At 38.0% G+C, this 27,952-nt stretch overlaps 1 protein-coding gene across 1 annotated transcript in view; it reads left to right on the forward strand.

Moving 5' to 3' along the window:
- The window catches only part of UVSSA (UV-stimulated scaffold protein A), a gene marked incomplete at its 5' end in the record, with an annotated part of 54,919 nt that extends 27,438 nt beyond the window's left edge, over positions 1 to 27,481 (forward strand). The window contains 6 exons of the mRNA XM_009694740.1: positions 9,625 to 9,802; positions 11,075 to 11,227; positions 16,211 to 16,394; positions 17,289 to 17,400; positions 22,523 to 22,706; positions 27,382 to 27,481. Coding sequence (XP_009693042.1) covers positions 9,625 to 9,802; positions 11,075 to 11,227; positions 16,211 to 16,394; positions 17,289 to 17,400; positions 22,523 to 22,706; positions 27,382 to 27,475 — 905 coding nt within the window. The remainder of the gene's footprint in view (positions 1 to 9,624; positions 9,803 to 11,074; positions 11,228 to 16,210; positions 16,395 to 17,288; positions 17,401 to 22,522; positions 22,707 to 27,381) is intronic.
- Positions 27,482 to 27,952: the final 471 nt, after the last annotated feature.

Consider the following 27,952-nt stretch of genomic DNA (forward strand, 5'->3'; position numbering starts at 1 on the left):
TCTCTAAATGTGGTTTTTTGTTCCACGTGCACATGCAGTTATCATAGCAGTGACTTTAGCTTTATCTTGATATAATTCAGGTGGGTTTTTGCTACGTTTATTTAGCTCACATTTAGTTCATGAGGACTCTGAGCTAATATAATGAAAGTCTGTGCAAGTGGAATGTTCTAACTGGAACATTAAAAAAACCTTCCACTAAAATAAAATTGCAGTGTTATGTAGAAGGTGTGAATAGTTTAAAGCTTTTTTCCTTGTCTTGTTACTTTTCCTGAACAAACCAGAAAAAGCAAATGGCTCCTTGGATTAACTTCTTATACAGAACAGGAAAACAAAGCTGTAAAATATGACTGTGGAAATGGATTGAAATGTGACATTTAAATTATTGTTTTAAAAGTCACTTTATTCCCTTTTACTTCTCTTAGGAAAATGGAAGTATCCTGCCAACAAGGTAAATTTCAAGCTCAGATGATGCTATTTCTGATGATGCACATGTGTATTTGTAGTTCTCCTGAGATCTGAAAAGTTTGTTTTTTAAAAAAAAAAAAGGTATTTAGAGACAGGGGAAGTTTTGTATGCATAAGTATATAGATGTGCAGTTGTATTATCTGTGTGTGTATGCAGCTGATGATAATGATCTCAAAATTGATGGTGATATTTAATATATAAATGAACTGAGCATGGGTACAGTTTGGGTGGAGGGAGAATTGAACAAGTCAATTTGAATCTCCATGTATAAGATGAAATGTAAATTTGTTAAAAGAATTTAGGTGATTAGATAACTGAAGTGTGAAGATATAACCCATTAGGGGTGTCATGCCAAATTAGCATTACCAGACTTTTAATGACCTCCCATTTGTATAATCCTTATTTACACTTGCACCTGATGTCTGCAACAGACAAGAGACCAGCCATCCTGTGGTACCACAGGGCCATTTTAAATGCATTGTGTTGCTAAACAGGAGAATGGGGCTGAAAAAGAAACAGCACTGTCAAAATAAATTTCATACGGTTACTCTGCTTCTCAGCACTCTACACTAATGTTGCTTATATCCATTGAAGAGTAACTTGCCCTTGTATGGCTAGTATTGCTAACCCCTTAAAAACTGAGGCACTGTTCATTTAAAAGAAAGCTTTAGGGAGAAATAAAATCTTGTTTCCACTGAGATTTCCCACATTCAAGCCTTTGCTGGTCAGCTGTCAGTTGCATTGGCTTAAAACCTTAAGGTGAATAAGGTAAAGGATGGAATTGTGCAGCTTCTGGCATCGTTCTTGTGCCATAGACAGAATTTGGTGCTGACACCAGGATAAGAGATTCCTTCCTCCCCTTGATGGTCTTGGCATAGCTTGCAGCTGAGCTCTGAACTGCATGGAAAGTGATCCAGTTTGAGAGATGGGCTTTTCCATGTAAAAATGGAACAATTCTTGGATCTAGTTCAAAGCACTCACCTCCAGCAACTGTTGTCTACTAAAGGGTTTTCTCAGTTTGTAATTCTTGCCTGTGTCTCAATGCATGCATTCATGAACTTACTTCTGCAATACTACTTGGAGGTACAGGGAAGTGCTGTTGCCTTTTTACAAGTGGTGACGTGAGGAAGCTGCCTGACTTGGGAATATTAGCATGGAAGCAGTCTACCAGTTATCAAGTTTCATCCTTATCCAGAATTATATGAGGAATGACTGTACAGTCAAGAACACAATTATTTCAAATCTGTTTAATCAGATTATTTCTCCTGTATTTGAGCCTCAAGCCAAAATGTTTTTAGGTCCCTGATAGCTATTTCAGTGGTTTACTTTGCATCTTAAAGCCTGCTTGGGATTTCTTTCGTATCAGGATCAAAGCTACAGTTCTAAAATCCCAAGGGTTAGTTCTATCAATTTCAGAAATTATTCCCTTTTCCCATCACAAAGTGATGTGCCTTTATGGGTTAGAAGTCTCCACACTGTCTTTCCTCATCTGATGATGCAGACATGCCTTTTCTTGTGTTAAGTAGTTGGGGCTTTTTTCAGTATGAAATGTCATAGCAACATGGGAAAGAAAGTTTATAACCCTGTTGAACAAATAAGGTGTACAAAACCAGACTATTTCCGTAGTAAAGAAGTCACCACCTGTTTTTTGCATAGGAGGGCTTCAGACTAGGCAAGCTATTCTAGTGCAGCTCTCACTGAGTGTTTTAGAAACATGAATAAACTTGCTATTGTGACCGTTCATTAAAGGTGTGAGGGTTTTATAGCCTTTGCATTTTCTCTAAACATTAAAAAGCCTGTATTAGAAATAACAATAAAATACTGCATAGACAAATGCATGATTGAATTTTTAGATTTGAAGCAGTAAAAGTCATGCATTTCAGAGTATTTATTCAGAAAATTGCATTTGTATGTGTTGACTAGGTATACTGTAATCTGTACCTAAGCAGCAGACTTCTATGCTTATTGTTTTTAACAGTTTTGTTCTCTTGACTGACATCCATCAAGACATACAGGGACACAATGATTAAAAGCAAAACTGCCTCAGAAATGTGGAATATAATAGAATCATCATTACATATTTTTAAAAAAGGAAAATTAATTACTGTTTTATTGGAATCTGATTCTTTTGTTTCCTACAGAAAATATTTTCTAAATGCTTTTAAATGTTTATGTTTGTGTGGTCATGTACTAATGTTTCATCTCTATCACACCAAGATAGCTTCACTATGCTGAGTCTTTTAGGTCTATTTATCACCTTCATTTTTGATGTAGGAAATAGGAAAACAGTGGTTTTACTTACTGCGTACAATAGTAATGTGCTCTTTTATCCTACATCTAAATGAAGTTTCTCTCATAAAAAGGCTGTTTCATATAACAGATTTAAAGCTAAACGTAGCAAAAAGAGCATGTATGGAAGTGTTGATAAGGTGAAATAGAAACCACTTATTTTGACCTGCGAAGAAATGATGGCTTTCATGCTGATGTTTTTCCTCCATAGAAGCATCTAACAGATTTAGCTGATACAGAATGATTATCTGTTGATTTTGCAGTTAGGTTTTCCTCTGTTCCGTGGGGATTCTTTTAATAGTACACATGAAAATCTTCTGGAAATCACAGGGAAAAAACACAAATCCTAAGTAAGTTTACATCCCTAACTACAACATCTAAACATCTTCGAAATACTCAGTGAAAAGCTTGTTTTCAGTGCTTATTAATCTTTTAGGAAAATACTTTTTGTTTAGTTTCTGTTATTAGGATTGATTAGGGTTCCCAAGTGACAGGCATATTTGAAACACTCGCTAAAAGTCATTTTGTAATAGCTTTTCAAATGGTAGGGTGTTGATCAAGTCTAGGCTTCCACAGGAGAGAGACTGATTATCATGGCAATGATCATGAAGTAGACTTGAATCAAGGATGACTCAATGCAAATAAGAGGACACAAGAATGGGGTTGGGGCAGCAGCTTCTGTTGCTAACAGGTTGCTATATTTCATGCAAAATGTAAGGTGGGTTTATCTAGGGTGAGATGCATGTCTGAAGAGCAGTCTGGCCAGTTGCTTTCATCAGCTACAGGCCATAAAACGTGCATCACCGTGATTAACCAAATGATTGTGCCCTGCCTTAGATGTAATGAAAATAAATGTTTTTGACATAATTATTTGGGAATGAAGTTGCTGAGATTCTACCGACTGTTGAATCACTAAATAGACACACACATGCTGGCTAGATGGAAATGAAAAATGATACTTAAGCTTTTTCTTTCCTTACTAGAATGATTTCTCAGTTTGTCTGGGTTCTGCTTTAAAAGCCTGACAGCTTTTTAGTCTGGTCTGATTTATCTGGTCTCCATACCTCAGGAACTTCCCGAGGGAGTTCTTCCTGCATGTGGAGAACATGGAGAAACAGCTCAGTGGAGACCACAGTGAAAACAAACCTGCAGACTTCAGAGTGTATGAAGCACAATTCTCAGGAGCTGAATTTGAAACTTAGAATTACACTATCTAGGCTAAATAAGGGCTTGTGGTATTACTTGACTTCTTCAAGGGGAAAAAGCAAATCAGGTTTTGCATGGGGAAGGACAGGCAGAATTACCTACTTAGATTTCAGAGGGCAGTGAAATCTGAGTTCCTGTTTTTCCCAAATTGGGGAATTGCAATTAACACACAGGTGTGTCTCTCTCCCTAGACAAGAGTCTAGTATTTAGAATAAGATTTCTATTAATACTATTTTAAATCCTTTTAAAAAACAAAACAAAACAAACACAGATATAGTTGTTACATGATTGAAATATCATGCATTGATTTACCATGGATGCATAGGTAACAGATATTCAGTGTTGAAGTCCTGAACTGCTGTAATCAAATATGTTGTGTGGTCTCAATTTTTCTTAGCATATACAACATTAGAAGTATTTAATTTACAAGTTTGCAAGTGAGATTGCCTCATTACATTAGTATGTTTTGAATATATCTGTATATGGACAAACACATTCTATACAGCTACACTTAGGACAATAATTAAGTAAAACTTATTGTAATACAGTATTTGGAATGAAGATAATTTTGTGCATTTATGAAAAAAAACATGATTAGCACTTCCACTAAAATACTTCTACATCCATGTAGAAGTATTGAACCCTTCCTCACTCTCAGGCAAGGTCCTTCTCTATAAGTAAGGTTCCCAGAAAGTCTGGCAGGACATGGGATATATTTGATTCCTAGTGAAGTTTTGAGACATTAATAGTCACTTCTCAGAACGCTGATAATACTTCCAAGTGGTTTGTGACAGTGTGTACCTCATAGGAACTATGCAATGGCCAGGGACTACAAAATGGTAAGCAAGAAGTTTAAAAGATCAAGATGTAAAGTGTAGAAAGGTTTTAATCTAAATTCTGCTTCTTTGATTTATTCTGATTCTTAGCTATGATTGTAAAACAACAATAAATAGGGTTAATTAATGAGAGTTAACATTATAACAAATTAACATATTCTGTAATTCCAGTAAGTCAAACAAAGTATTTATATAATGTTAATGAACTCTTTCTAGTTAACTAACATAGTTGTTATCTTTTTTCTTTAATTTGAATTTCCAAAGTAGAATTCTAAAAATTTAGATAAATGTAAATGAGTATAGCTGCTGCATTCAAAGGTGCTGGGGGCGTCTTTTTAGGGGTTCCAGAAACCTCTGATTATGAAAGACCCCTTGACACCTTTTTAAAAGTAGTGTAATTTATACAGAAATATTAATATGTGCAGTTGTCCATGTGATAAGTTGCTTTGAGTGCACACACAGCTTATGTGTGCTGTGACAATATTGGCTAAAGCCACCTCTGGCATCTCAGCATTCTCCCCCAGCAGCTGCAGACAGCAATTTGTTTAGTGGCATTCAAGGGTAAGATAAGAAACTGTGTTTATCTAAAATTAAAGAGGAAGTTCTCTACCACAGTGAGAGGGAAGTGTTTTAGTCAGTGTTATCCCTGTATGAATACTTTTAAGGCTTTGTTCATAACAGCTATTTTCATTATCTTTTTTCCTTATTTTAGAGTTCTGTGTAGGTGAAGTGATGCTAACAAGAAAAGAGCCTGATTTATTTTTTTTTTTCCCCTGGTAGAGAGAGATTAAATTTGATCCCAATTAAAATAAAACAAAAACTGACTATTCCTGTAGAACCTTCAGAGATAATGAAATCTTCCTACCATATGATCACCTATGTTAATTTTGTTCACACGCACACGTTTGTGCATGGAGAAGTATAGCAGAACTGATCCTGAAATACTGAAGCTGTTTGGAAGCAATGCCCCAAACGTTGACTTGAACCCTCTGGTCTGCAAGTGCATATGAAGTAAGCTTTGCAAAGTTCTGTTCGCTTAGCAGCAAAGCTTATTTGCTTCCTGAGTAAAATACATGCAGATTTTTTTCATTGTGAGCATGCTAGAGGGTAAGTGGGGAAATGCTGTATGTGAACTGCTGGATTTTCCTGACAGTCTTGGAGAGTGTATATACTAACATAAATCACATACATTCAACTTCACTAAGATTCAACAAATGGGAAACAGAAATTATTGTATTTTTTCCTGAGAGTTAAAGTCCATAATACTTGTTTATATTCTGTCTCCGTTTTTTCAATTAAACTTAAGTGAATCTGAAGTAGCTAGATTTCTTTTAAATCCACCCAGCTGAGGAAAACTGTGCTTACTCTTTCTCTGAATTTTCACTGAGGGGCTTTTATCTCCCCCTAATCCCACCATTTCTGTCAGGACATAATCTCTTTCTCAAATTTACATTTTAATTACAAGGCCAGCTGAACTAGCTAAAATCAATAATGTCAGCATTCAGCAGCCTAACTTCAGCTGAAACCCCAGCCTCTCTCTTTCCTTCTATCGATTTATCTTGTGAACACGGTCTACTTTATTGCTTCAGGCAAGTAGTTGCCATTTGGTCAATTTAAACAAAAAAGGGATTTGAACATTTTTATGATTCTTTCTAAAAGCTTGTATTAGAACAATTTAAACCCAGGTACTGTACTTGTGTTAAGTAAAAGACACAGTACAGCAGAATTCTGAAGAGGAATTTTACTTTTAAAACTGCACTTAATCCCATCTATGTCTTAAAAACAAAACCAAAAAAACCCACCCTGATGTTGGATACCATTCAGCTAGGGCTGTCTGCATAGTGACTCTTGTCTTTATCTTGTTAGCAAAACCTAATTTAATAAACAAGTATTTTTAAAAAAAAAAAATCCACAGTAGAGGTGGTGTTACTGATGTTGTAGTGTATTTACCTTTAGCCATTTTTCTGTTAATGGTTTAAAATAAGAAATCGATGGGAAAATATTTTGTTCTTGTAACTCTTAAGAATTCCTATATTGATCTTTTGGATGTGATTTTTATCTATCTAAATGTCACATTGTACATTTATCTCTCTTGCCTTTTCTGTGTGTTGCTGACTGCTTGTCTCTGCTGTTCTCATTCTCTCCCCTTAAACAAAATCAGTGTAGTGAATGAGCAATCGTGTTTTCCGTAGACATCATAGGAAAAAATTGGAATAAAACTAAGGTTTCCTGAGAACTTTTAATACATATGCATATATTCTCTCTGAAGAGGAAAAAAGGTGAGACACATACCTGCTACCTTCTGATAGTTTGTAAATAGTACGCATACAAGTGCTCTCAAAACTGTTGCTTTAAACATTGCTATTCAGAAAGATATTCTTGTCCTTAAAAAAGAGAAAAAACGCAATTTTAAAAGCTAAATACAGTCTAAGCAATTCTACATTACAGATACAGTCTATCACATATTTTTTTTCAGCTAACCTTGTTCATGCCAAAGGGCCTGTTCATTTGTAGCTTGTTCTATCATAAAAGGAAGTTTACTCTTCCAAATCCTGAGGATTCTGAAGTGTAGTTATAACAGACTCTTTTGGATTAATTCTGTTTCACTTTGATACAAAGCACCCAAGAAGGGTTTTTCCCTTTCTTGCCTATGACAGGAGCTGAGATAGAGTCCTATCCTGCCCCCTTTTCAAATACATAAATTCAAGATTGCTCCCTTAATATTTCACTGAAATACTGTTTTAAAAATGTTTTTGTGGAGGCACCACTATCCATCTTGAATGGCAAGTCCACAGCCTAATAAATGTCCTGAGATAATTTCTTTTGCTGTGTAGTCTAGATATTTCTCTGCTTAGTTCCGTCCTATTATGCTTACCATTTCCCTTATTGCTGGTCTTTCTGCTAATTTTGAGACTCTTTTCCAACATATAGATTAGACCATTTTTTTTTAAACAATATTCTTTAAAGCCTTGCTGGCTTTGGGAAGGGAAGTTAGATGACAAGGTGAATGTGGCATGTTCATTACTTTCATTAGGGTATGTGATGTGAGCATGACTGAATAAGGGAGTAGTAGTGTCGGGCATGCTCAGCAGCCAACAGTAGGATGGCCTGTGTCTGTCTACGGTTGGTTCTAGCCTCCAACGTGAGGACATCAAAATTAAAAAGGGATGATCCTTCTTTCCATTACAGTGCATGCTAACTTCAGTTCCCAGGAAGCATTGGAGAGCTTGAGCAGCGCTGTCTTTTCAAGATGCGCTGCCTTAGGGATGCGAGCTTTGGTTTTGGGGGGAGGGGTTCCAGAGAGCAGAACAGGGAGTGGGAACTGGCTTCAGGCTGTGGTGAATGTCTCTGTCCACTCTGCAATGCTTGCTGCCTGTGAACGTTCAGACAGTTGGGTTCTTGCTGAAGTCTTTCCAGATTGAAATACCCTACTGTCAGGTGCGTGTTCACTTCTGTGGGGTATCTACACGATGCTCAAGTTAATTTAGGTGTATTTTTTGGGGGGAGGACTGGGGCGTTGCATTTCAATCAATTCTTTTTATAAAAAGATTTTCTGAGGGGGCAAATGTAGTCTATTATGTTAGTGTCAGGGAGCACGTCTTTCCATTTTTAGCCGTCGTTGGCTGAAAAGTTCTTGTTACTACTGCCAGGTAATAGAGTTGCTTCTGTAGCTCAGCAGGTAGAGGCATGTGCTGTCTAACTGCTCAGCCTGTCTAATTGCATCATCACAGTCCCTGCTGACTATCTTAATCTAGCTATATAAAGTAATTAAGTTGCCCCACCACTGAACTGCTGGTGCTGAACGTCAGTGCCTGGTACTGCCTTGTAGTGGGCTTATTCCTCAGGTGCAGCTCAGACATTACTGTCTCTTGAGTGTACTCTGTGGGTATACTCATTGCTTCTGCCAGCGCTTAGGTATTTTATCTTGGCGAATTGTGTGTTTTAGTATCTGTGAAAGAAAAATGTTCTTTAGATGGTTCTGTTTGCAGATATATTTAGGAATTGAAACTCAACTGTTCTCAGTGGTGCTGCCCCTTAACAAATCAGGAAGGAAAAAAAAAAAAGAGCTAGTTTGTTTTACATTCTCAGCTCCAAAGGGTCAATATGGTAGCTGAGAATCATCAAAGAACAGGGATGTGCCTCATATACACTTTGTTTTTTCACTGGGTGTGCTTCCCTGCCAGCCATGCTCAGTGACGATGGTTCCCGTTCTCGTCAGTCGTGTGTTACAGTGAATCCCCCACCCAGAAGTGGTTTCTCTTTGCCAGGCTGTAAGAGTTTTAGCAGGACTTTTTGCCAAGACACCACAAAGAATTAATCTTAGCACGCAGGAGGATAGGGATGTATGCCTTTCCTTTTCCTTTCTACTGCTCTTGGATGTCTTTTGGGACTCTAGGTGTTAAACAGTAGTGCCAATAGTTCCTTTCTTTTATTTTACCTTAATATAACCTTGAGTACAAAAATGACAGACCAGCAAGCAGATGTGACACTAGAAACTTATATACGAAAAGCAGTATTGCGGTTTAGGCAAACAAGTATTGCTAAAATCCTTCTTTCCAAGGTGAAGTAACATCATTCTTTGTTGTCACACCATGTAATTTAATTTAAAAGTTGATTTGCTGTATTTAGTTACCCAGCATGTTTCTGTTCCAAAATAAGAAAAATTTCACAGGCAGAAATATCACTCTGTCTGTGAGTGGGATTGATGTCTGATGCAAACTGAAAGCAGTAAGACATGTAATTAGCATCCTGAGCTGTTTGGCCCCACTGTGAAGCATTGGGGATGGGAGAAGTGAATCGCTCCTAAACATCAAGTTTTTTTTTGCAGGGCTAGAACCCCTGTTACCTCCAAAAGCACCTGTGGGGAACATGTCAATAGGACCAGCTCCACTGAGCTCCCGCACCCAGCTGAAAGAAAATGAAGATGAACTTGATCCAACCTGTGCAGCTGCCACACTGAAACTTATTAGAGACAAACTACCACAGTTACCACCTCCACATGACAGGTTATCTTTGTTTTAATTCTTGTAGAAACCTCTTGCTCTTACTTGTATGTATTAGTCACGAAAGCACACAAAAAAGCACTCATGAACTAGGCAAGCTGCTAAGGCTGTCTTGGTTTTGTTTTGAAGTCACAATTCTTTTACTGAGATACACATTCACTGCTTAAAATTTCAGATTTTGTTTGTGATTGCACTAGGATCTTAAGGAATCTTTTACTACTCACTTGATTTAGGTTTTATTTGGTGTAAATGGCCTCTATGAAAATACTGTGTTCCCTTCTCTCCTAACAAAAAAACCCATCCCCATTTGTCGGGGTAATTTTTGGTTTGCAACTAAACAGAACGTATCCTAATACTAAATTAGAAAGTAGTGTCTACCATCTCTTGGTTCCTAGTGACTTATGCTGTTAGTGCTGCCTGGAGACATGTTGTACTGATTCCAAAGACGTATTTGTTGTCAATCCTATTCAAAGCTTGGTGAAACTCTAACCTTGTCCAGCATTTATCTGTGATTTGGGGATAGGATTGGAGTAATCTACTTAGGGGCGTGTTCCTGAAAAGACACTTCTGCATTGGCCAGGAAAGCCCCCAAAACCTAGCAAACTGCAATATAATCTGAGAAAAGGGTTTGGTTTGTTAGAACTCCAGAGTTTGCAGTATTTGGGTGTACATTTTGACTTTTAATCTTTTAAAAATGTGATGTTTCAGTAAGGTGACTAGGACCATTTGAAGCTCTGTCAGTGACTACCCAAGGTCTCTATAGTAGTACTCTGGTTTTACAAGGACTAGTGAATTCTGTAGTGGTGTTGCCCAATGAGTATTATTAGTCTGCAAGATGGAATTTTGTCAACAAAAGAAAAGATTTTTGCAATCTGTGTGACTGCCATGCAAATATGGGCATGAGTTTACAGAAGCAAGATCTTTCTAAAATGGTTTGCAATACCACATCTGTAGCTCCTGTTAGAGTACAACATGCATCATCTACTACTGCCTCCGTTAGATCTCTAGGCTTCTACACCCATGGTATATTTTAGCTAACTAGCTGAATGTGCAGTTAGGCTTCATGGTGCAGTGTGCTGTATGTAGACCATGTGATGTTGTGGTCTGTATGCTTTTTTTAAAAAAAAGAAAAAGGGAAGAAAAAAAAGGTTAACTCTGTAAAGGTAGTGGTAGATCTAAGATAATATTAGTGTTAGTGTGAAAATCTAATGAAAACAGAAAAAACTATTGTGATCATTGCTGTTCTGTATTGACTTTTCATCAATTTTTTTCCAGTGAGTCTGCAACTACTGAGCCAGCAGCCTTGGAAGAGGCTGACAGTAAGAGAAGAAAGCTAGAAGAAGAGAGAGCTAAAGCTCCTCTCATGCCTTTTGGATTAGATCTTCACTACTGGGGACAGGATCAGCCAAGTGCTGGGAAGATTCTCAAGTAATGCTCTTTTTCTTCTAAGACAAATTAAACAAATATATAGATTTACTTGTACTTAGAGGTCATGCAGTGGGGTGACTGCTATTTCTTTTGATAATTACTTTTCCCTTTTTCCTTGTGTTGTAGGACCCATAAACAAAGTCAGGAATTCTACCTTTTAAATGTTATTTGTTTTGAGAAGATGTGATACTAATTAAATACCCTTTGATGCTTCAAAGCACATTTTTTTTCCTGCTCTTTTCATGTTTGTGTATTACTTGCAGCATGGCATCACTTACTCCAATCTAAATCAGTACCTCATTATGCAAAGTGCTATGCAAGCGCATGATAGACATTCCCTCTGCTGGAGACTTTACAGTCTAAATAAATAGGAGGCAAGGTAGGAGAAAGACTGGGGAGGTGTCGGGGTTATTTTTCCTGACTTTACAGAGTGGTAACTGAGGAAATTGATATGCTTGTTCAATCACACAAGAAATAGGTGGCAGTTACAGGGTTTGAATTTGGATGTCTCACTTTCCATTCTTGTCTGGGAAGGTTTTGTGTTTCTTGGACGTGAAGCATTGCTGACCTAAGGAAAGCTTTAGCAATGCTGGGGAGAAGAGATGGTAGGTATATATCAGAACTTGTTTCTGACAGTCAGTTTTTAAAACCCCTTTTTAGCACTGGTATTTTTATATGAAAGTTGGGATGCAAAGTCCTCCCTCTATGTATAAATTTCATTTAAGTCCACCAGCACTTTAGTATCAATGTGTACCATATCTGGCTTGAAAAAAGCAAAAATCATTGACTGACTGGGTTGCAAATCAAACTCTCATATTCTCAGCAAATTTCTGTTTTCTTACCAAAACAAACCAAAACATCCAGCCCATAATCACAGTGTTAAGACAGTGTTTGCGGAAAGGAACAAGAGGAAGGCTTTGCCCCTGTACCTGATTGCATAAAATGTTCAGTATCTTTTAAATTATTGAAAACCAGTGAAATTTGATACATACTAGTGCTTTAACACAGTCACTCTCAAGCTTTGGGTTCCATCTCATGTGGCATAAGCTCTTCAAAGCCCATAAAATGGTTAAGATTTTCAGCAGGGCTTTAAGAAGCATTTGTCTGTGATAATGCCAAAAAGGTAGTAAGGCTTTATTTTACATTGCAAATGAGTTATTCAAGTCATAAGTGAAATCGGAAGCATATTTCACTGCCTGTCTGTCTTGTGCTGTACTGTTTTATTTTTATGCTTTCCAATAAAATAGAGGGCACACTTCTGAACCTTATAGTCTATAACTACAGGTATGCCAATCTAACTAAAGATAATTTAAGTAACTCTACACACACAATATCATTGACCCTGGGTATAAAATATATTTATTGAAAAATTAAGATAGTAATTGACCAACTCCTTTAACTTTTCTGTATGCAGATGTACTGTCTCTATAAGATGCCTAGGAAAAAGAAGCAAACCCAAAAACCAGACAACCCATATAGAATGTGCATGGAATTTGAATTTTTAAAATCTGAAGTGGAGAAGTCTTTCCCCTTCACCTATTTAACACTACACTTACTTAATTACATCATTTACAATAAATTAAGATTTTGATAGTGAGAATGTAGCTACCAGGAAGATTATTTTTCTAAAGAAGTTTTGTTTAGCTGGTAAATGGTGAACTGTCACCTTCTCTGGAAGGTGACAGTAACTGTGGGCTTTACAAAAAGCTTGAGCCAAACCATTTTCCGTACTTCTGCCTTCACTCGCACAACTCATTAAACTAGTTCAAGAACTCTTAAAATGAGTTTATAAAGCTGTAGTAGTACTTTTTTTCGGGGAGGGGGGAGGGCATTGCAGGGGATGATGTATACTGCACAGTGTTGTACTGTGTAGAAACTGCTATGCCAGCTTCACTGACTATTTTGGATAGCGTGGGCCTTCCAAAGTCATGTACCCTCCTCCTTGAATTAAATTAGGTTACTCTTAGGATCAGAGTAAATTAACTAGTGCAACACTTCTTATGACTGTGACTAGGATATTTCTATCAACTTATTTAGCACTTCCTCCAGGTTCTCTGTATGCATCATACTCGTTTTAGAATTTATATTTATTCAAGTTTTTGATAAGCTTCCTATCATCTTAGGAATGAAGTTGATACAAATTTGTTGAAAGAGATGACATTTCTCCAGGAGCTGGACTTTCTTTTAGATTTCAGTTAACCATTATTTGTCTTCTATTCCTCCTGATATATACCTATGTAATTTCTATTAAAGCCTCTATTATTTGTGTAGATCAGTAACATGCTTTCTATGAGTGTGAGTGGGATGTTGATCATCTAGTTGATTATCTGTTCCCTTCTGATCCCTCTTACAAAAAGGTTTTACTTGTCACATGCATCATTTTTTCAAACAAAGATCTCATGTTCTGCCTTTTTAAAAAGTTGCTTACATTACAACAGCATGGAATCAGAAAACTTTGGGAATTAGCACTGCTTTGTTCTTTTCTCACCTGCTTGTAAGTCATGCTGGGAGAAAATAAGTTACATGCTTGCAGTAAACAATAATATTTATGAATATCTGTGTAGGAGTCAGGCTATTTTAAGTCCTGTTCCCAAATACTGATCAATGATAAATAGAGTAAAACATGATTTTAATTTCCTTGGTATTTGTTGCATGCGGATTTGGGGGGGAACAGGCAGTGGGGTGGAAAAAATATTAAATAGAACTTTTTTCCTAATTGGAAATGTTGGCATGCAGAACTGTTAAATGCTCCTTCATTCTCATGTAACTGTAATTTGATCATTTAGAGGAAGAGGGGAGTTCAGGCTACCAAAGGACACTAGAATATTACTAAGAGATTCTGTAAGGCTAACTTGCGCATAGGGATCCTGTATGGCGTCTTTTAAGGAATGCTTTCACCTCCTTGTGTCTGTGAGGTTAGTAACATAGAGCTAGCAGTCAGTCTTGTTTTCAGGATTGTGTTAAAACTAAGCAAATCATAAATGTATTTAATTCTCTTATTTACTATCTGTCATACAATCTTGCCACACAATTTCTGAAGCTAAAATACTGTACCATTCGAATGCTTGACTAAGGTCATATTGGTATATTATAAAGATTCTTGGAGCTTTTTTGTTTAGGCTATAGTTTGCAGAATTGTGTGATTGAAAACTTTTTTTTAGCCAAAAATTGTGGAAACTATTATTATGTTTAATGTTGAACTAGTCTCCACTATAACTCTTTTGCCTTTATCCCTTAATTTACCAAAAGACTTATTTGTGGTTTATGGCACATTAGAATTTTTCTGGCACTAGCGGGGTATTTTTGATGAAGAAATTCTTGGATAGCATGAATCTCTTTAACAAGGATTTTACTGGTTGAACATTTTTTTTCTGTTGATTTGGCAAATTGTAGAATGGCTTTGAAATTGCTTAATCCCCTTTTTTAACCTAGTTCTAATCTCTTTACATAGTTTTAAATGGTCAACTATTGCAGTAAAACCAGCAGCTAAATATGTTGTAGGTTGCTACGGTCAGATAATTTCCTCCACTTTTTATCTTGTCATCTGCTGAAAACTTGCTTAGATAAAATTCATCAAAACTCTTCAGGCCTACTAAAGTAATTCTTTAAGTATTGGCTTATGTGCTTTGCTGAATTGAGATTGTTGTGTTTAGTCAAGCCAGTGTTCACGTATGTACAGCTCTGCAGTCTACAGGAAACAGTCTCAGAAGTAGGAATGACATCCAAGGCTATTAATGAGTAAAAGGAATTTAGATATGGATAGAAAAATCCTCTCAAATCAGTCTGGGACTGACTGGGTGGGAGAGCTATGTGGAAGAAAGGGATTGCAAAATGTCCTTTATGAATTTTAAGCCCTTATCAAGACATCTGTCATCTAGATATCTCCATTTTGCTTGTAATAAGCAGCAGATGTGCAGGCTGGAATTTTTTTTGTTTAGTTTAGCTGTATTTTTTTCTCTAACTTCGTATTTCCTTAAATTTGGGATGGGATTGTTGCTTAACTTCAGATATTTTAGTTAGATATCTAAGCTTAAGCTGGTCACCCTAATTTCTTTTCATGATTAGGAGAAAGAAACATTTACCATCAGAGGGACAGTCATTGCATCCCTAAGATTAACATCTAAAATGAATCAGGTAATTACTCTCTGGGGTTGCCTGTTTCTCATTATGGACTATTGGCAGCCTAGGGTGGCTAAAATGAAGTGATATGAATAGTGCTGAGAAAATTTGAAAATGCTACATCACTCAAGGGTCCTTCTCTACCCCTTCTGTCCCACTCCCCACATCCACTGACATGGTACTAATCTTCTTTGTATGTTTGCCTATATGTGTCTGCAAATATAGGCAAGATTTCTAATTTTAAAATAGATTTTTAATGGATTATCTTAATTTCCAGGAGGAACACCCAATAAGTTTCTCCGATTTATGGACACTGTATAGGAGAACCTGGAAGAAAGAATCTCTATAAGGCTCAGCTGATAGTTTGCCCTCTTCCTTGATCTCAGTATATTACAACATACTCTGATTTCAGCTCCTGCTTCTCTGCTGCTACAGGAGTACAGCTACCAGGAATAAGATCAGACAAGTTAAGATCAAACTGTTTCCTCCCTGATCTGTCTTCTGTGTTTGTAGAAATAGGAATATTTTGTTATGAAGAATGTTAACTACAGAATTACAAAGTCACTGAAACTCGGTATCGGATAGCCGACTCTAAATGTCAGATCATGAACTAGAGCTGAGACTTGTAATAGGTTAGCAGGTTACTGATTTCTCATCAGTACTAGGCAGGCTTGGGTGATATTTTAAAAACATCTTCATAATATAGAAGTCAGAAGAAAGAACGGTAGATTCCTAGGTTTGTCTAATTCACTGGTAAAGCTGCCCTTCCTTTTACATATAAATTTACCACAGGATGATACTGGCATCTTTATGTGCTTTCTTACAGCTTTGTCTGTGAATAATTTTCATTCGTTGTTTTCCCAGATTTACTTCTGAGCATCGATTTTGGGCACCCAGTGAAGTAGAGGAAGAGGTGGAAAATAAAGAAATAACTGAAATGTTAAAAACTAGATATATAACATTTGCTGGCAAGTTTGAACCAGTGAAACATAAATGTCGAGCACCAATGCCTGATGGAAGTCTGTGTGAAAGACAAGATCGGATTAAGGTGGGCACCAAGTTACATATCTTCCAGGATATGTGCTATATGGAGAAGATCTCATTAAAACATGTCCATAAAAGTTTATTTTGCATTGTAAATATAGCTCAAGGGAGTGAAAGGAAATTGTGTCTGGAGAAGTTTGCTGTTAATATGTGCTTCATAAGGGAAGCATCCTTTTTGTAAGGAAGCAGTAAACATTTGAGGAACTCTCAAATATTTTTGCAATTCATCATAGGTATTTGTGTTTTATTTATTGCTGTGATATATGAGTACCTGGCAGTAAAGCACAGACAGCTGGTTGCTCAAAAGTTTTCCTCATTTAGAGGCATATTTGATATTAATTGTTTTTAGAAGCTTGGGTATTTGAGGGGGAAAGAGATTTTGTTTACAAATTAGGTTTTATGAAAGCTAAATCCTACACAGCCTCAAATTATGAGCCTTATTGAGCAGAAATACTTTTCTTAAATACTTTGTTGCAACATCCCTGTTCTTCCTGTGTTATGCGAGGTTGAAGGGTCTGAGTGCAGTAAAATACTTTAAATGGGATTGTTACAGGACAGGGATATCGCGTAAACAACAACATATGATACAGCATTGGTGCCCTTGTTCCAGACTTGACAGGATATGCTACCTGACCTCTTGAAATTGGATATTCATATCTCAAAGAGCTTATTTCTTTTGAGATTTTGAACATATTAAACATGTGATGTTTATGGGATCCTGATGCTTTCTGAGGGGGACTGGGAATCAAGTGTAGAGTTTCGTTGATTGATTCCAGTGTTTCACTTTAAGCTATGTTGAATAACATGTAAGCATTTTTTTTTCATTCAGAAGTTTTGAGACTTTTTTTTTTATTGTTGTCATCCTGTCCCCCGCCCTGCCCCTCCATTCTTTCTGAAGTGCCCTTTCCACGGAAAGATAATTCCTCGGGATGAATCTGGGATTCCCATTAACATGGAGGACAGAGCCAGAGAAGAAAAGATGCGGTTTGAGAAGCAAGCAGCTCAGCCAGGTTTGTGCCTGCATAGCATCTAAAAAAAAAAAAAAAAGGCAGAGATGGGAGATAAGCTTTAAATGTAAGCATAAGTATCTTTATTGTATATATGTTTGTGTATATATTGTATACAATATATACAATATCTGCAATGTATTTATAAACTGCAATAATTGTATATATTGTATCTACAGTGTATCTATTCATATATTGTGTCTACAGTGTAGCTGTATGCAGTACAATGTAGATACAAGTTGGACAACAACCTCAGTATGCAGTTGGACAGTAAATGAAATGGGCTATATGGAGGAAGAGAGCCAATTCTTTTGTTGCTAAGGCACAGCTTGAGATCCACAGAACTGGATCATATTTCTGTTTTACTCCTAACCACATTCTCTCATTTAAATTCCTGTTGATTTTAATTTACAGATCATTTGCGGTGATTCTTGCTTATGTGGTAAATATGGATGCATGTGTACACAGAACAAGGTTAACATTACATTTGTACTTTATTTCCAATAGTTATCATAATGTTCCTAGCGCTTCACAGACAGATGAATTATAGCCTTTATCTTAAGGAACGTGTTTATTAAGGACAATTAAATCTATTTACTGAGAAATGCTAGATGATAACTGTTCCCGTGCTTCTGAAAAGAAGTCATCTAGTCTTGCTGGACCCTAACAGTTGTGACTTATGTAATGTATGTTACCACAAATATTGACAGAGTGGGTTTTTGTCATGGTGCAGGAACTTGTTTTTCCTATATCTATTCATATCTATCATATTCTGTATTTCCTATATCTACTCACTTGCTACTTGTGTTTTAGAAGGAGAATTCTTGGTCTTGTTACGCTGTGCATCTGTGCAGAACCGCTATAAAATACTCTGAACTAGGGAAGCCCTCACCTTGGGCTTTGCTTTGTTAGCATTATAACTAGTCTGGATGTTCTGATAGGCATGATGTTTGTGATGGGCTTGAGGATGGGAGCAGGCAGACCTGTGCTATTTAATTGTTTCCATGTTACTATGCAACAGTCTGGATTTTGTTTTTGAACGGTGAGCGTGGGCAACAAAAGTAATGGCCTTCTCCTTGCATGCTGGCTGCTGCTGTCAGGTGTGGAGGGAAGGCTCATCCTTCCCCAAGATTATTTGGGCATTTTTAGCCAGGTTAAAGCTCTGGACTGCTAGGTAAGGAATGCAGGCAATGAGAAAGACAGCAAGCAATGAATACACTAGCAGGAAGACTTCCAAGGGGAATAAGAGAGATTTTTTTATTTTTTTTTTTTTGCAATGGTACAACTGAACCTCATTAGTGATGGACAGAAGGTAGATTTTCATAGAGTGCTGGGGGGATTGCAACCAGGAAGCTACTGGAAGTTGATGGACTGCAAAGGAAGATGGGAGAGAGGAATCTATCCAGCAGAGACATAGTGTATAATTGGAGAGGACAGGTTTGTTTTCAAAGCCTTTATTTAATCTGCCTTCTTCCAGCAGGTCTTAGTTTTCTGTTTTAAACTATTTATTCTAGGTGAGTATTCTGCATTCTAACTAAACTTACCCAGAGGCATTATCATTTTGATATCTCATAATATACTCCCTTTAAGAAGTTAGTTCTCTCTCTAGCTCTGACTGACTCAGTATTTCACCAGTTTCACAGTTACGTATATGTTATTAATGAGGCTACTGAACCTTCCATGGAACCTCTTCAGAGCATGACAAACAGTTGTTGATCTGTTGTCCAAATAGCTCTATGTCAAATGGATGTACACTTAAACATATGACTGATCCACCCAGTTTCCTTTAATACTGATTTGGCCATCGTTGAGTGACTGTGCTTGGCCGTTACCAGCACCACACAAATGCAGCAATTACTGAACACCTTCTGGTATTTGCATGTGACAAGAAATGCTATGTTTGCACGCAGTTTCCATCCTTGTCCAGGTAGAGTGAAGTGCTCTAAGCTGGCATCCAGCCAACAGCATGGGCACAGATAGACTGTCACAGTGAAACCAGGGTAAGGGTGTGGATGTTGTGCTAAAAAGGAAAGGTCCCAACTTAGTTATGACAAATTAAAACTAGCAAATTAAACTAGTACATGTTCTTGAGGGACTGTTTTCAAACAAGAAACTAATACTCTGGTATAAAAATCACTTGCACTGAAAAATATTGATTTTTTTTTTTCTTCTTCTCCTGTGAAATTGCCATTGCTTGAGGCTAGACATAATATTTATTTTTATTACAGTGTCAGCTTGCTGTTGTTAGAGGCTTCTCACCTCTGGCCCACAAGGATGTGTATGTTAGTCCCAAACCAGTGTTGACATTGCTGCGTTGCATTATCGAGTGCCGTTGTTAAGCTGAGATGTCATACAAAGGTCCATCCCGTCTGTCTAGGGAGATTTTGAACAAGCTACGGCACTTAATTTATTGGACAAAATCTTACAGGTTTCTAAACCCATACATATACCAGAAGTCACTAAAATACTTTTATCCACTGGTTTTTGTTGCTTTCTTTTTTTCTGTGCCTCATTGTTTTTATGTTTGTCTTGTAATATTTTCATCAACCTTTTAAAATGGTCTTTTGTTTGTTTTAGTTTTGTGGTTTTGGGGGGGAGTGTTTGGTTGGTTTGCATTGGGGTTTGGGGTTTTTGTTGTTTTTACAAAGGACTTTAAGCAGGTCTGAGCAGTGCTGCTATGGAAAATAGACAACTGGGAACCCACTCTGTACAGTAAGTGTTTTGGTCTTATGATTGACAACATCGTTTGCTAAGGATGACAGTTTGAAAAATTTTGCAAAAACATTACAATTTGGGCATTAGTTGTATGGTTAAATTGCACCAAAATTCTTCCTGCAGCTTTTCCCTGCTGGATGGTAGCTTTATTTTCACCTTTGTGTGATTGAAGGGGAATACAGTTATGGGAAAGTAATACAGTTTGTGTGATAATGACTAGATTTTGACAACACTGTCATTGTTATTATGGATCACTTTTTAACTTAGTACAAAATTTTAAACTCTAGCTAATGTCCACAAAATGGTGCTTTGGGCTCTTCAGTCCTGAAACAATGAATCAGGTGGGATTACGCTGACCTGCTAATCTGCAGTGTTCATCCTTTTCCAATAGTTCACACACAGGAGCAAATTAAGTGCCTATTTTTTGTGTCAACCCTGAAGAGTATCTGGTTTTTCAGCCCTTAGTGACTTGTTAACAAACAGGTATCAGGACAGGCTGGTGAAGGCAGGCCGCTGGCCAGTCAGATGTGAAATAGCATCTCTTTACTAACTACAGTATTGATTCCCGCCTACCCTTGCAAACTGTGTAATTTTCTTTTCCCTGCTGCTAAACTCAGTAACAATGTATGAAGAGCTTTAGGGGCCCATCAATGCTCAAAAAGGCTGCTCTTCCCTGGCATTCTATTGATTTTTCTCAAAGGCTTTTAAATTGCTCCTTCATTTTCCTCAAATGCTCATTTCATCTCTACTGGATGCCGGCATTTTTTCGTTGTGTTTAAACAATTGCTCCATTCACTGGGTTCCTAAACTGTGACGCCTTCTTATTACTGGGAGATAAACTGTTTAGACAGTTTTCCTTAATCTTGGATTAATCGTTTCTGTATCTGAATTGTGCTGTTCTGTATTCCTTCACTTTAAAAAAAAAAAAAGCAAGCCTGTGAGGTCTTATGATCTATCAAGTATATGTGTTCTATTTTCTCCCTCTATACTTCTCCTGCTCAGTTTTTGCACAGCTTCATTTTCCTCATGCTTTTTGACGTGTTGGATTTTAATCAGTCTTTGCTTTCACATATCGTAGTGGATTAGATCTAACCTTTCCTTGGAAAATTGCTCTGATATTCCTAAACACTGTGTTCTTAAGTGAGGACGTTGCCTCTGACCTTCCTGAAATGTTGTTACCAATGTTTGCAACACTCAGTGACCATCTTGTTGTAGAAGTGAAATTGTACAGTCATTTTAGGACTGCTTATTTTTCTATATCTACACAGGCATTAAGTAAGGATAGTAGACATTTAGTGTCACAATTTCTGCAGGCAAGAAAGGGTGACTGGCATACAGGAAACTATGACAAATGACTGGCAATTACTGGTTGTTCAAATACAGAATTATGATATTTGTACGGAGTTTGGACCATGATACTCTCTGAACTGGTACTTGCTACATTTTTTTCCAACCCGTATCCTCAAAGTCTTTATAATGCAATGCCATTTTTCTAAATTTCCCCTGGAAGATACCCATCCTCTAGCCACGTTTTTACTTTCTGCTTTGTACCACATTACCTCATTCTGATATGCAAGGCTCTACACTAAAGGTGAAAGACCACGGCTTCCTCAGAGTTTGCAGTCTAAATTGCTCATGACTTTTCCTGTGGTGGCATCTATGATCACAATCCGTTTACAGTGTATAGTTGGATTCTGAAGCATTAGGCTTTTGATAGAACTGTAAAACAAGTTTTTTGATGAGATAAGTTAACTCTTGTGCTATTGTCAAGAGAAGATAATTTAGATAATTAAGCTGAGGAAGTGTGGGACACTTTAAAAGTAGTATATTTTTCAGATGCAAAATTGCACTCATAGCAACAGGGTCTTGTTGTCTTATTCAAGAATGATATTTAGGTGTCAGATACCACTTCATGTTTTGAAGCAAATATGATTGATTAATGCAGAAAAGTTATAATGTTGTCACCCTTAGTCTACTCAAAAGTTGACATACTCAATTTTTTTAGGTTTATTTTTAAGCTTCTTCAGAATTTATTTCTGGAGATCAGTTCCTCAGCTACATTGTTGGCATTTTGTTCAATTTCTGAATAATAATCACTGAGTTTGTCACCTCTCCCATATGGAATAGTTTCCTTGGAATTTTGCACCTGTACTACTGTGAAAACTTAAGTGTTCCTACAGAACAGTTTTATCTACAGCAGCTAATAACAGATACTAATCCCAGATTGGCAGAGCTTTTTCATCAAGATCTGTCGTTTTGGCTAACTGCTTTATCCTCCCCTTCCTTTGTGTATATAACTTACAGCACAGTGACTGTCCTTGCCTAGCAATGACAAAAACCTGTACCTTAGGAAACTGCAAATTCTACATGGGTTTGGAGTTTCACAGTAAATGCGTTTTCTTTTAAACAGAGTGGCGAGATCCAGAATTCATGAGAGAAGTTGAAGCAGCTACAGGAGTGGATCTTGGTTCCTCCAAAAATAATGGAAAAGGAGGAAAAAAGAAAGGGAAGAAGAAAAAATATCCAAATCTGACAGACCTGAAGCAGCAGGCTAACACTTCTCGTTCCCGGCTTGAGAAGAAAGTCTTCAATAAGTAAGATGCTTACGTTCTCTAAAGCCTGTTAAATTGCTGTTTCATGTTGTTCCAACATTAGCATGCACTTACTAAACAACTTTCTTAGCTAACAGCAGAGCAGGGGTGCCTTCTGTATCCTGGATGGTAAAGAGTGTCACATACTGGTGACCAAAGTTATTTCTCTGATAATGATTTTCAGCTAACGTACAAGTTTCCTTATGAAAGATATTTTTTTCATCCTTCTCAATTTTTTTTTTTAAATCCTTTAATCGCTGTAGTGGCTTCTCTGGATGATCATTTATTAATCAGATGAATGCTACTTTATGTGTGCAAATAGTACTGGATCTGGGAAGAACTGCAGTGATACAACTTACAGCATCAGACACACTGTAGTAGAGGAGACGGAGTGAAAAGTTTTTCCTTTTGAAAGCCTAAGATGGGCTGTCCTGAGCAGAACTTCAGTTAATAAAAGGATCTGTCAAAAACCCTTGGCTTTTAATGTGTAGCAGTGTCTTGACGGTTGCCCTCGAGCCTCTGGTGTATCCTCAGAGACCTTCCCATGGCTGCTGCCTGGGCTTCCTGTGTATTTTCTCTCACTCTTGGGTGTACTAAATTGCTAGCTGGGCCTGATGCAGTGCCTTTGAATCCAGTACGTACACAGTGATCCCTTCCTGTGTATTATTCAGTGACACACTGCTGTTGCATTTTCCTCCTCCTTTACTGAGAATGCATTCAATTGATCAAGAAAAATATTGGGATCCTTGTATTATGGTCCTTGTTCACTTTTAACCCCTGCTGTCTTTTGTAAATATCGAGGACTGGAACCTACTGTAGGTCTCTTTTCAGTGTAAGAGTTTGGAGATGGTTATTCCCTGTACCAGAGACACATGGACACAGTATTCCTCCCGCGATGGTGCTGTTTCTATACATCTCCCGTTCTTCCCAGCACATGTAGAAACGGTAGCTCTTGGCCTACATTTAGCTTGAGAAGAAACTCGATGGCATTGGCGTTTAGACATGTCGAACAAAGGTGTGTGTCCATGACTTATGTAGACATAGGCGAGTTAAATTTAAAGCAGACACGCTAGCTCAGATAGAGGTGGGAGCCTACCAAGCCGAATGGGTTTTATAATGTATAGTAGCTCCATATGTCCAGCCTGTTATGCCGCTTCTGATATATAGTCTTGGTTGGATGTGCCTGCAACATAAATTTGCCTAAGTATGCTCTGGTCTTTATCAAATGGGAAGCAGCTGCAGCTATTTAAAGAGTTTCACATGTCAAAAATGAAGTAGTCAAAGGAAAGTGAAAAGTGGAAAGTTGTTAAATCAAAAAAGCAAAATTATTATTAGAAAATCATTAATGGTGGGTTATTCTCTAAACGTACTGGGAAAGTTGAACAGCATCCAAGGCATGATACTTGTTTAAACTCTATTTTCCCTTTTCTGATATGATGGTTATAATAACAAAGCCAAATCCACATTGCTTTTTGTTATAAAAATAGCATGTTTTCTGTGAAATTCTCATGTCATCTGATCTTAGTTAGAAGTCAGAGACATACAGTTCTAATGATCAGAATTCCATATCAGCTTTAACAAAATAAATTTAAAAAACTGGGTTTGGTTTACTGTGGTTTCTGCTAATGATTTTGAGTGTGTGTTAGTGCCAGGCATAGGGAATCAAACCTGTCATGTTTTAATAGGTTTCATGCTTTGCAGCACTAAACAAGATGATAACCTTGGCTCCTTATAACAACCCCAAATTACTTGAAATGTATAGGTGATAAACCCAGGCTCTAGTCTGCCAATAAAGTTAAGTGAAATTGCACACAGATCATCAAAGTGGGATCTCATTTCATTTACAGTATCACACAATCCAGTGGTGCTAATGTAAAACCTACATGACATGAAAGTGTCAAGGCCGCTCTGCACTGCTAAAGGCTCACTTTTCTCCTACCAATTAGGCAATATTTGAAGTGCAAAACCGTGACCACATTTTCCTTACCCTGGTAGCTTTATTGGCAGAATTTTGTTAAAAGTATACCTCTTCCAAGGTGTTTTTTCAGAACGTTGGTTTTCATTACAGTTGCTGCTGAGAAAATCTTTAATCTCACCATTTGGAAGCATTATTAAGAAGTATCCTCTGTTTTCAGATGTTTCAAAATGGCTTTTGACATTAAGCCGTTATGGAGAGCAGTTAGCTAAAACAGAAGTCAACTTGCCTCCCGGAGATAAGCACAGGAGCAGAGCTGGCATAGTGTGTAGGGCCTGATCCTGAAAAAAGCAGGTGCACTCTACCAGGTGGATGTCTCGTCTTCATTTTACTGCACAGCCTACAGCATCCTCAGAAGTGATAAAGGCAGACTGTGACAATGTAGAGTCTAACAGCACTGGACTTGAAACAGAATCACAGAATTGATTTGGTTGGAAGAGACCTCTGGGATCATGAAGTCCAACCTTTGTCCTAACACCCCCATGTCAACTAGACCATGGCACTAAGTGCCACCTCCAGCCTTTTCTTAAACGCCTCCAAGGGTGGGTGACTCCACCACCTCCCTGGGCAGCCCATTCCAGTGCCTGACAACCCTTTCTGTGAAGAAATGCCTCCTAATGTCTAACCTGAACTTCCCCTGGTGCAGTTTCAGACTACGCCCTCTTGTCCTGTCACTAGTTGCCTGGGAGAAGAGGCCAACCCCCATTTCGCTGCAACCTCCTTTCAGGTCGTTGTAGAGAGCGATCAGGTCTCCCCTCAGCCATCTCTTCACCAGGACAAACAACCCCAGCTCCCTCAGCCGCTCCTCATTAAGACTTGTGCTCCAGAACCTTCACCAGCTTTGTTGCCCTTCTCTGGGTGCTCTCCAGAACCTCAAGGTCTTTCTTGTAGTGAGGGGCCCACAACTGAACACAGTACTCAAGGTGTGGCCTCTGGAGTGCCGAGTACAGGGGGATGATCACTTCCCTAGTCCTGCTGGCCACACTATTCCTGATACAGGCCAGGATGCCATTGGCCTTCTTGGCCACCTGGGCACACTGCTGACTCATGTTCAGCTGGCTGTCCACCAACACCCCCTTTGTGTGATGGAACTTACCGACTGCATTTCTGATGTAGAAATCAAAGGAGACATCAGTCAGTGCCATGTTCTGAAATAGGGCATAGTCCCTCAAACCAAGCCCTTAGCTGATAAACCTCCCATGTTGGCAGAGCGTCCAGGTCTTTACAGAGGTGTGTTAGGAGATAACTTCCTTCTTCATAAATAGAGGCACGGTGACTTCTAAGCACACCTGCAAATATCAGCCTCAGATTTCTGAGGTTTTGGGTACCTCTAGCACAAAGTAACCCATAAAAATGGGAACGCTGGATCTGATGAAGAACAGAATTCCCTAGGCAAGATGCACTCAGCTGTGCACAACAGCTCCCTTAAGTTTCTGTGAGGGCAGATATAGGCAACAGAGCATTCTCTTGACTTCTGCTACTGCCTTCCTTCTGCTTTCTTACCCTTCTGGAATCATGAACCCATTCCTCCGCCTTACCAGTTAAATGATATATAGGCCTCCTCTCTCTGTGCCTTTTATGAGCATCTCCTGCTCCTGTTCTTGCTATCTAGGCATCATTTTCCTCACCCTCAAAATCTCAGCTGCATGATCTTCACTGAAAAATTTGTGGAGGTGGGGGGGAAATGCGGGTGTGTTCATTCACCCAGTTCAAAAACATAGCAGTCACTCCCAAAAGAAGAGAGATCGCTGGGCATCATCTTTACTGGGGGGAAACAATAGCAGCAAATAAAAAGCAGCAACATGGGGGCAAACCCTCATCAGATTTAGGAGTACCAGAGAGCGTAAGAGCTTCAAAGTTCATTCCTTTATTTCCTTTTTGAACCTGAAGAACACTCTAGAGCCTTCTTCAAGCACGGCAGGCACTGCAGAGTGCTCGAATACTTGCCCATCGTGAGGTAGCAGAGATCCCGTTCCACTTAATATTAGAAGAAGATAGTGGACCTACTGTTCTGACTATGCTAAACTCTAAGCACTTAGCTATTCCGCAGCAGCAATCTGTCTCTCTGCATAGAGACACATGACAATCTCTGGTGTTTTCCTAAACTAGTGTTGTGCTTGTGGATTAAATAGTTGCTGCTCAGGAACAGGGATGCTGCTGGTGTGAGCAAGAGAGTCTTACTCTGCCCACAGCTGATGAAATGGGTTTTTAGTAACTGATGAAAGGAAAAGTTGCTAAATGAGTTATAGTTACATGAATTGAACAGCAAGCCCTTCCCTCACAAAAAGATTCTAGATTCTGCAGGTTGGATTTCATAAGGGTTGCTGAGTGTTAGGTTTTTTTAGATCCTGTTTGATACTTTTAGTTATTTTTTTCCCTGAGAGCAGTTAGGAGCTTTTGAAAAATCAAACTTGCTATGTGTGACTATCAGAAATAATGCTAGGAGGGTAGAATGCACAGCCATTAAGCTGAAAGACTTTAATTTGTTTACTCCTGTTAATAAAATCATTGCCGAATTAAACTATTTGTATTGCTGCAGCTAATTTAGTTAACAAGACAAATTTGTTCAGCCTCATCAGTGCAGTGTTCAGAAGCCTGCTAGTGATTAATCATAGTTCATTTTTTTCCCCCAACGTTCATAAACATTGTCTGAGATTGTGTAGAATCAACAACATAACTGGTTTTATTTTTTTTCTCTTTCAGAGGTGCTATGAAACGGGTGGTGAAAGCAATGAACCAAGCCGACCGAAGAAAACACGAGAAGTTTGCCAACCAGTTTAACTATGCACTGAATTAAATTATTAATCTTCTTTGCCCTTCATTTTATTACAAGAGTGGAACTGCACAAAACCTTTATCACAGATCTTCATATTTACACCAAAATACTGTGCTAGGTGCATTTTTACTGGGGTAATTTTTTAAATTGTTTTCAACTTTAATTTATTTGATAATGAACATGGATTTTTGGCAAAGATGTGGTGGTATAGAATAGAATGCATTTAACAAGCTGATAATTATTTGAAATGTACATGAAATAGGGCATGTTTTATGTGTATATACTCTGGGTAAAATGTTCAGGTTTTGAGTTTTTTTTTTTTTTCATTCTTAAAGGACTCATATAATTTATACCTCCTTTGCCAAGGTGTGTGTTGTCATTTTCCTCCACTTTCATGCCTTCAGAGAAAAAGATGCCTTAGAAACAATTAGACTTCTACCAGAGCTGGCAAGGCACAGAGTATTTGCTCAGCCTACTATTCTAGAAAGCGTACCACAT

Source organism: Cariama cristata, unplaced genomic scaffold (assembly GCF_000690535.1).
Source record: "Cariama cristata isolate BGI_N322 unplaced genomic scaffold, ASM69053v1 scaffold19072, whole genome shotgun sequence".
Taxonomy (NCBI): Eukaryota; Metazoa; Chordata; class Aves; order Cariamiformes; family Cariamidae; genus Cariama; species Cariama cristata.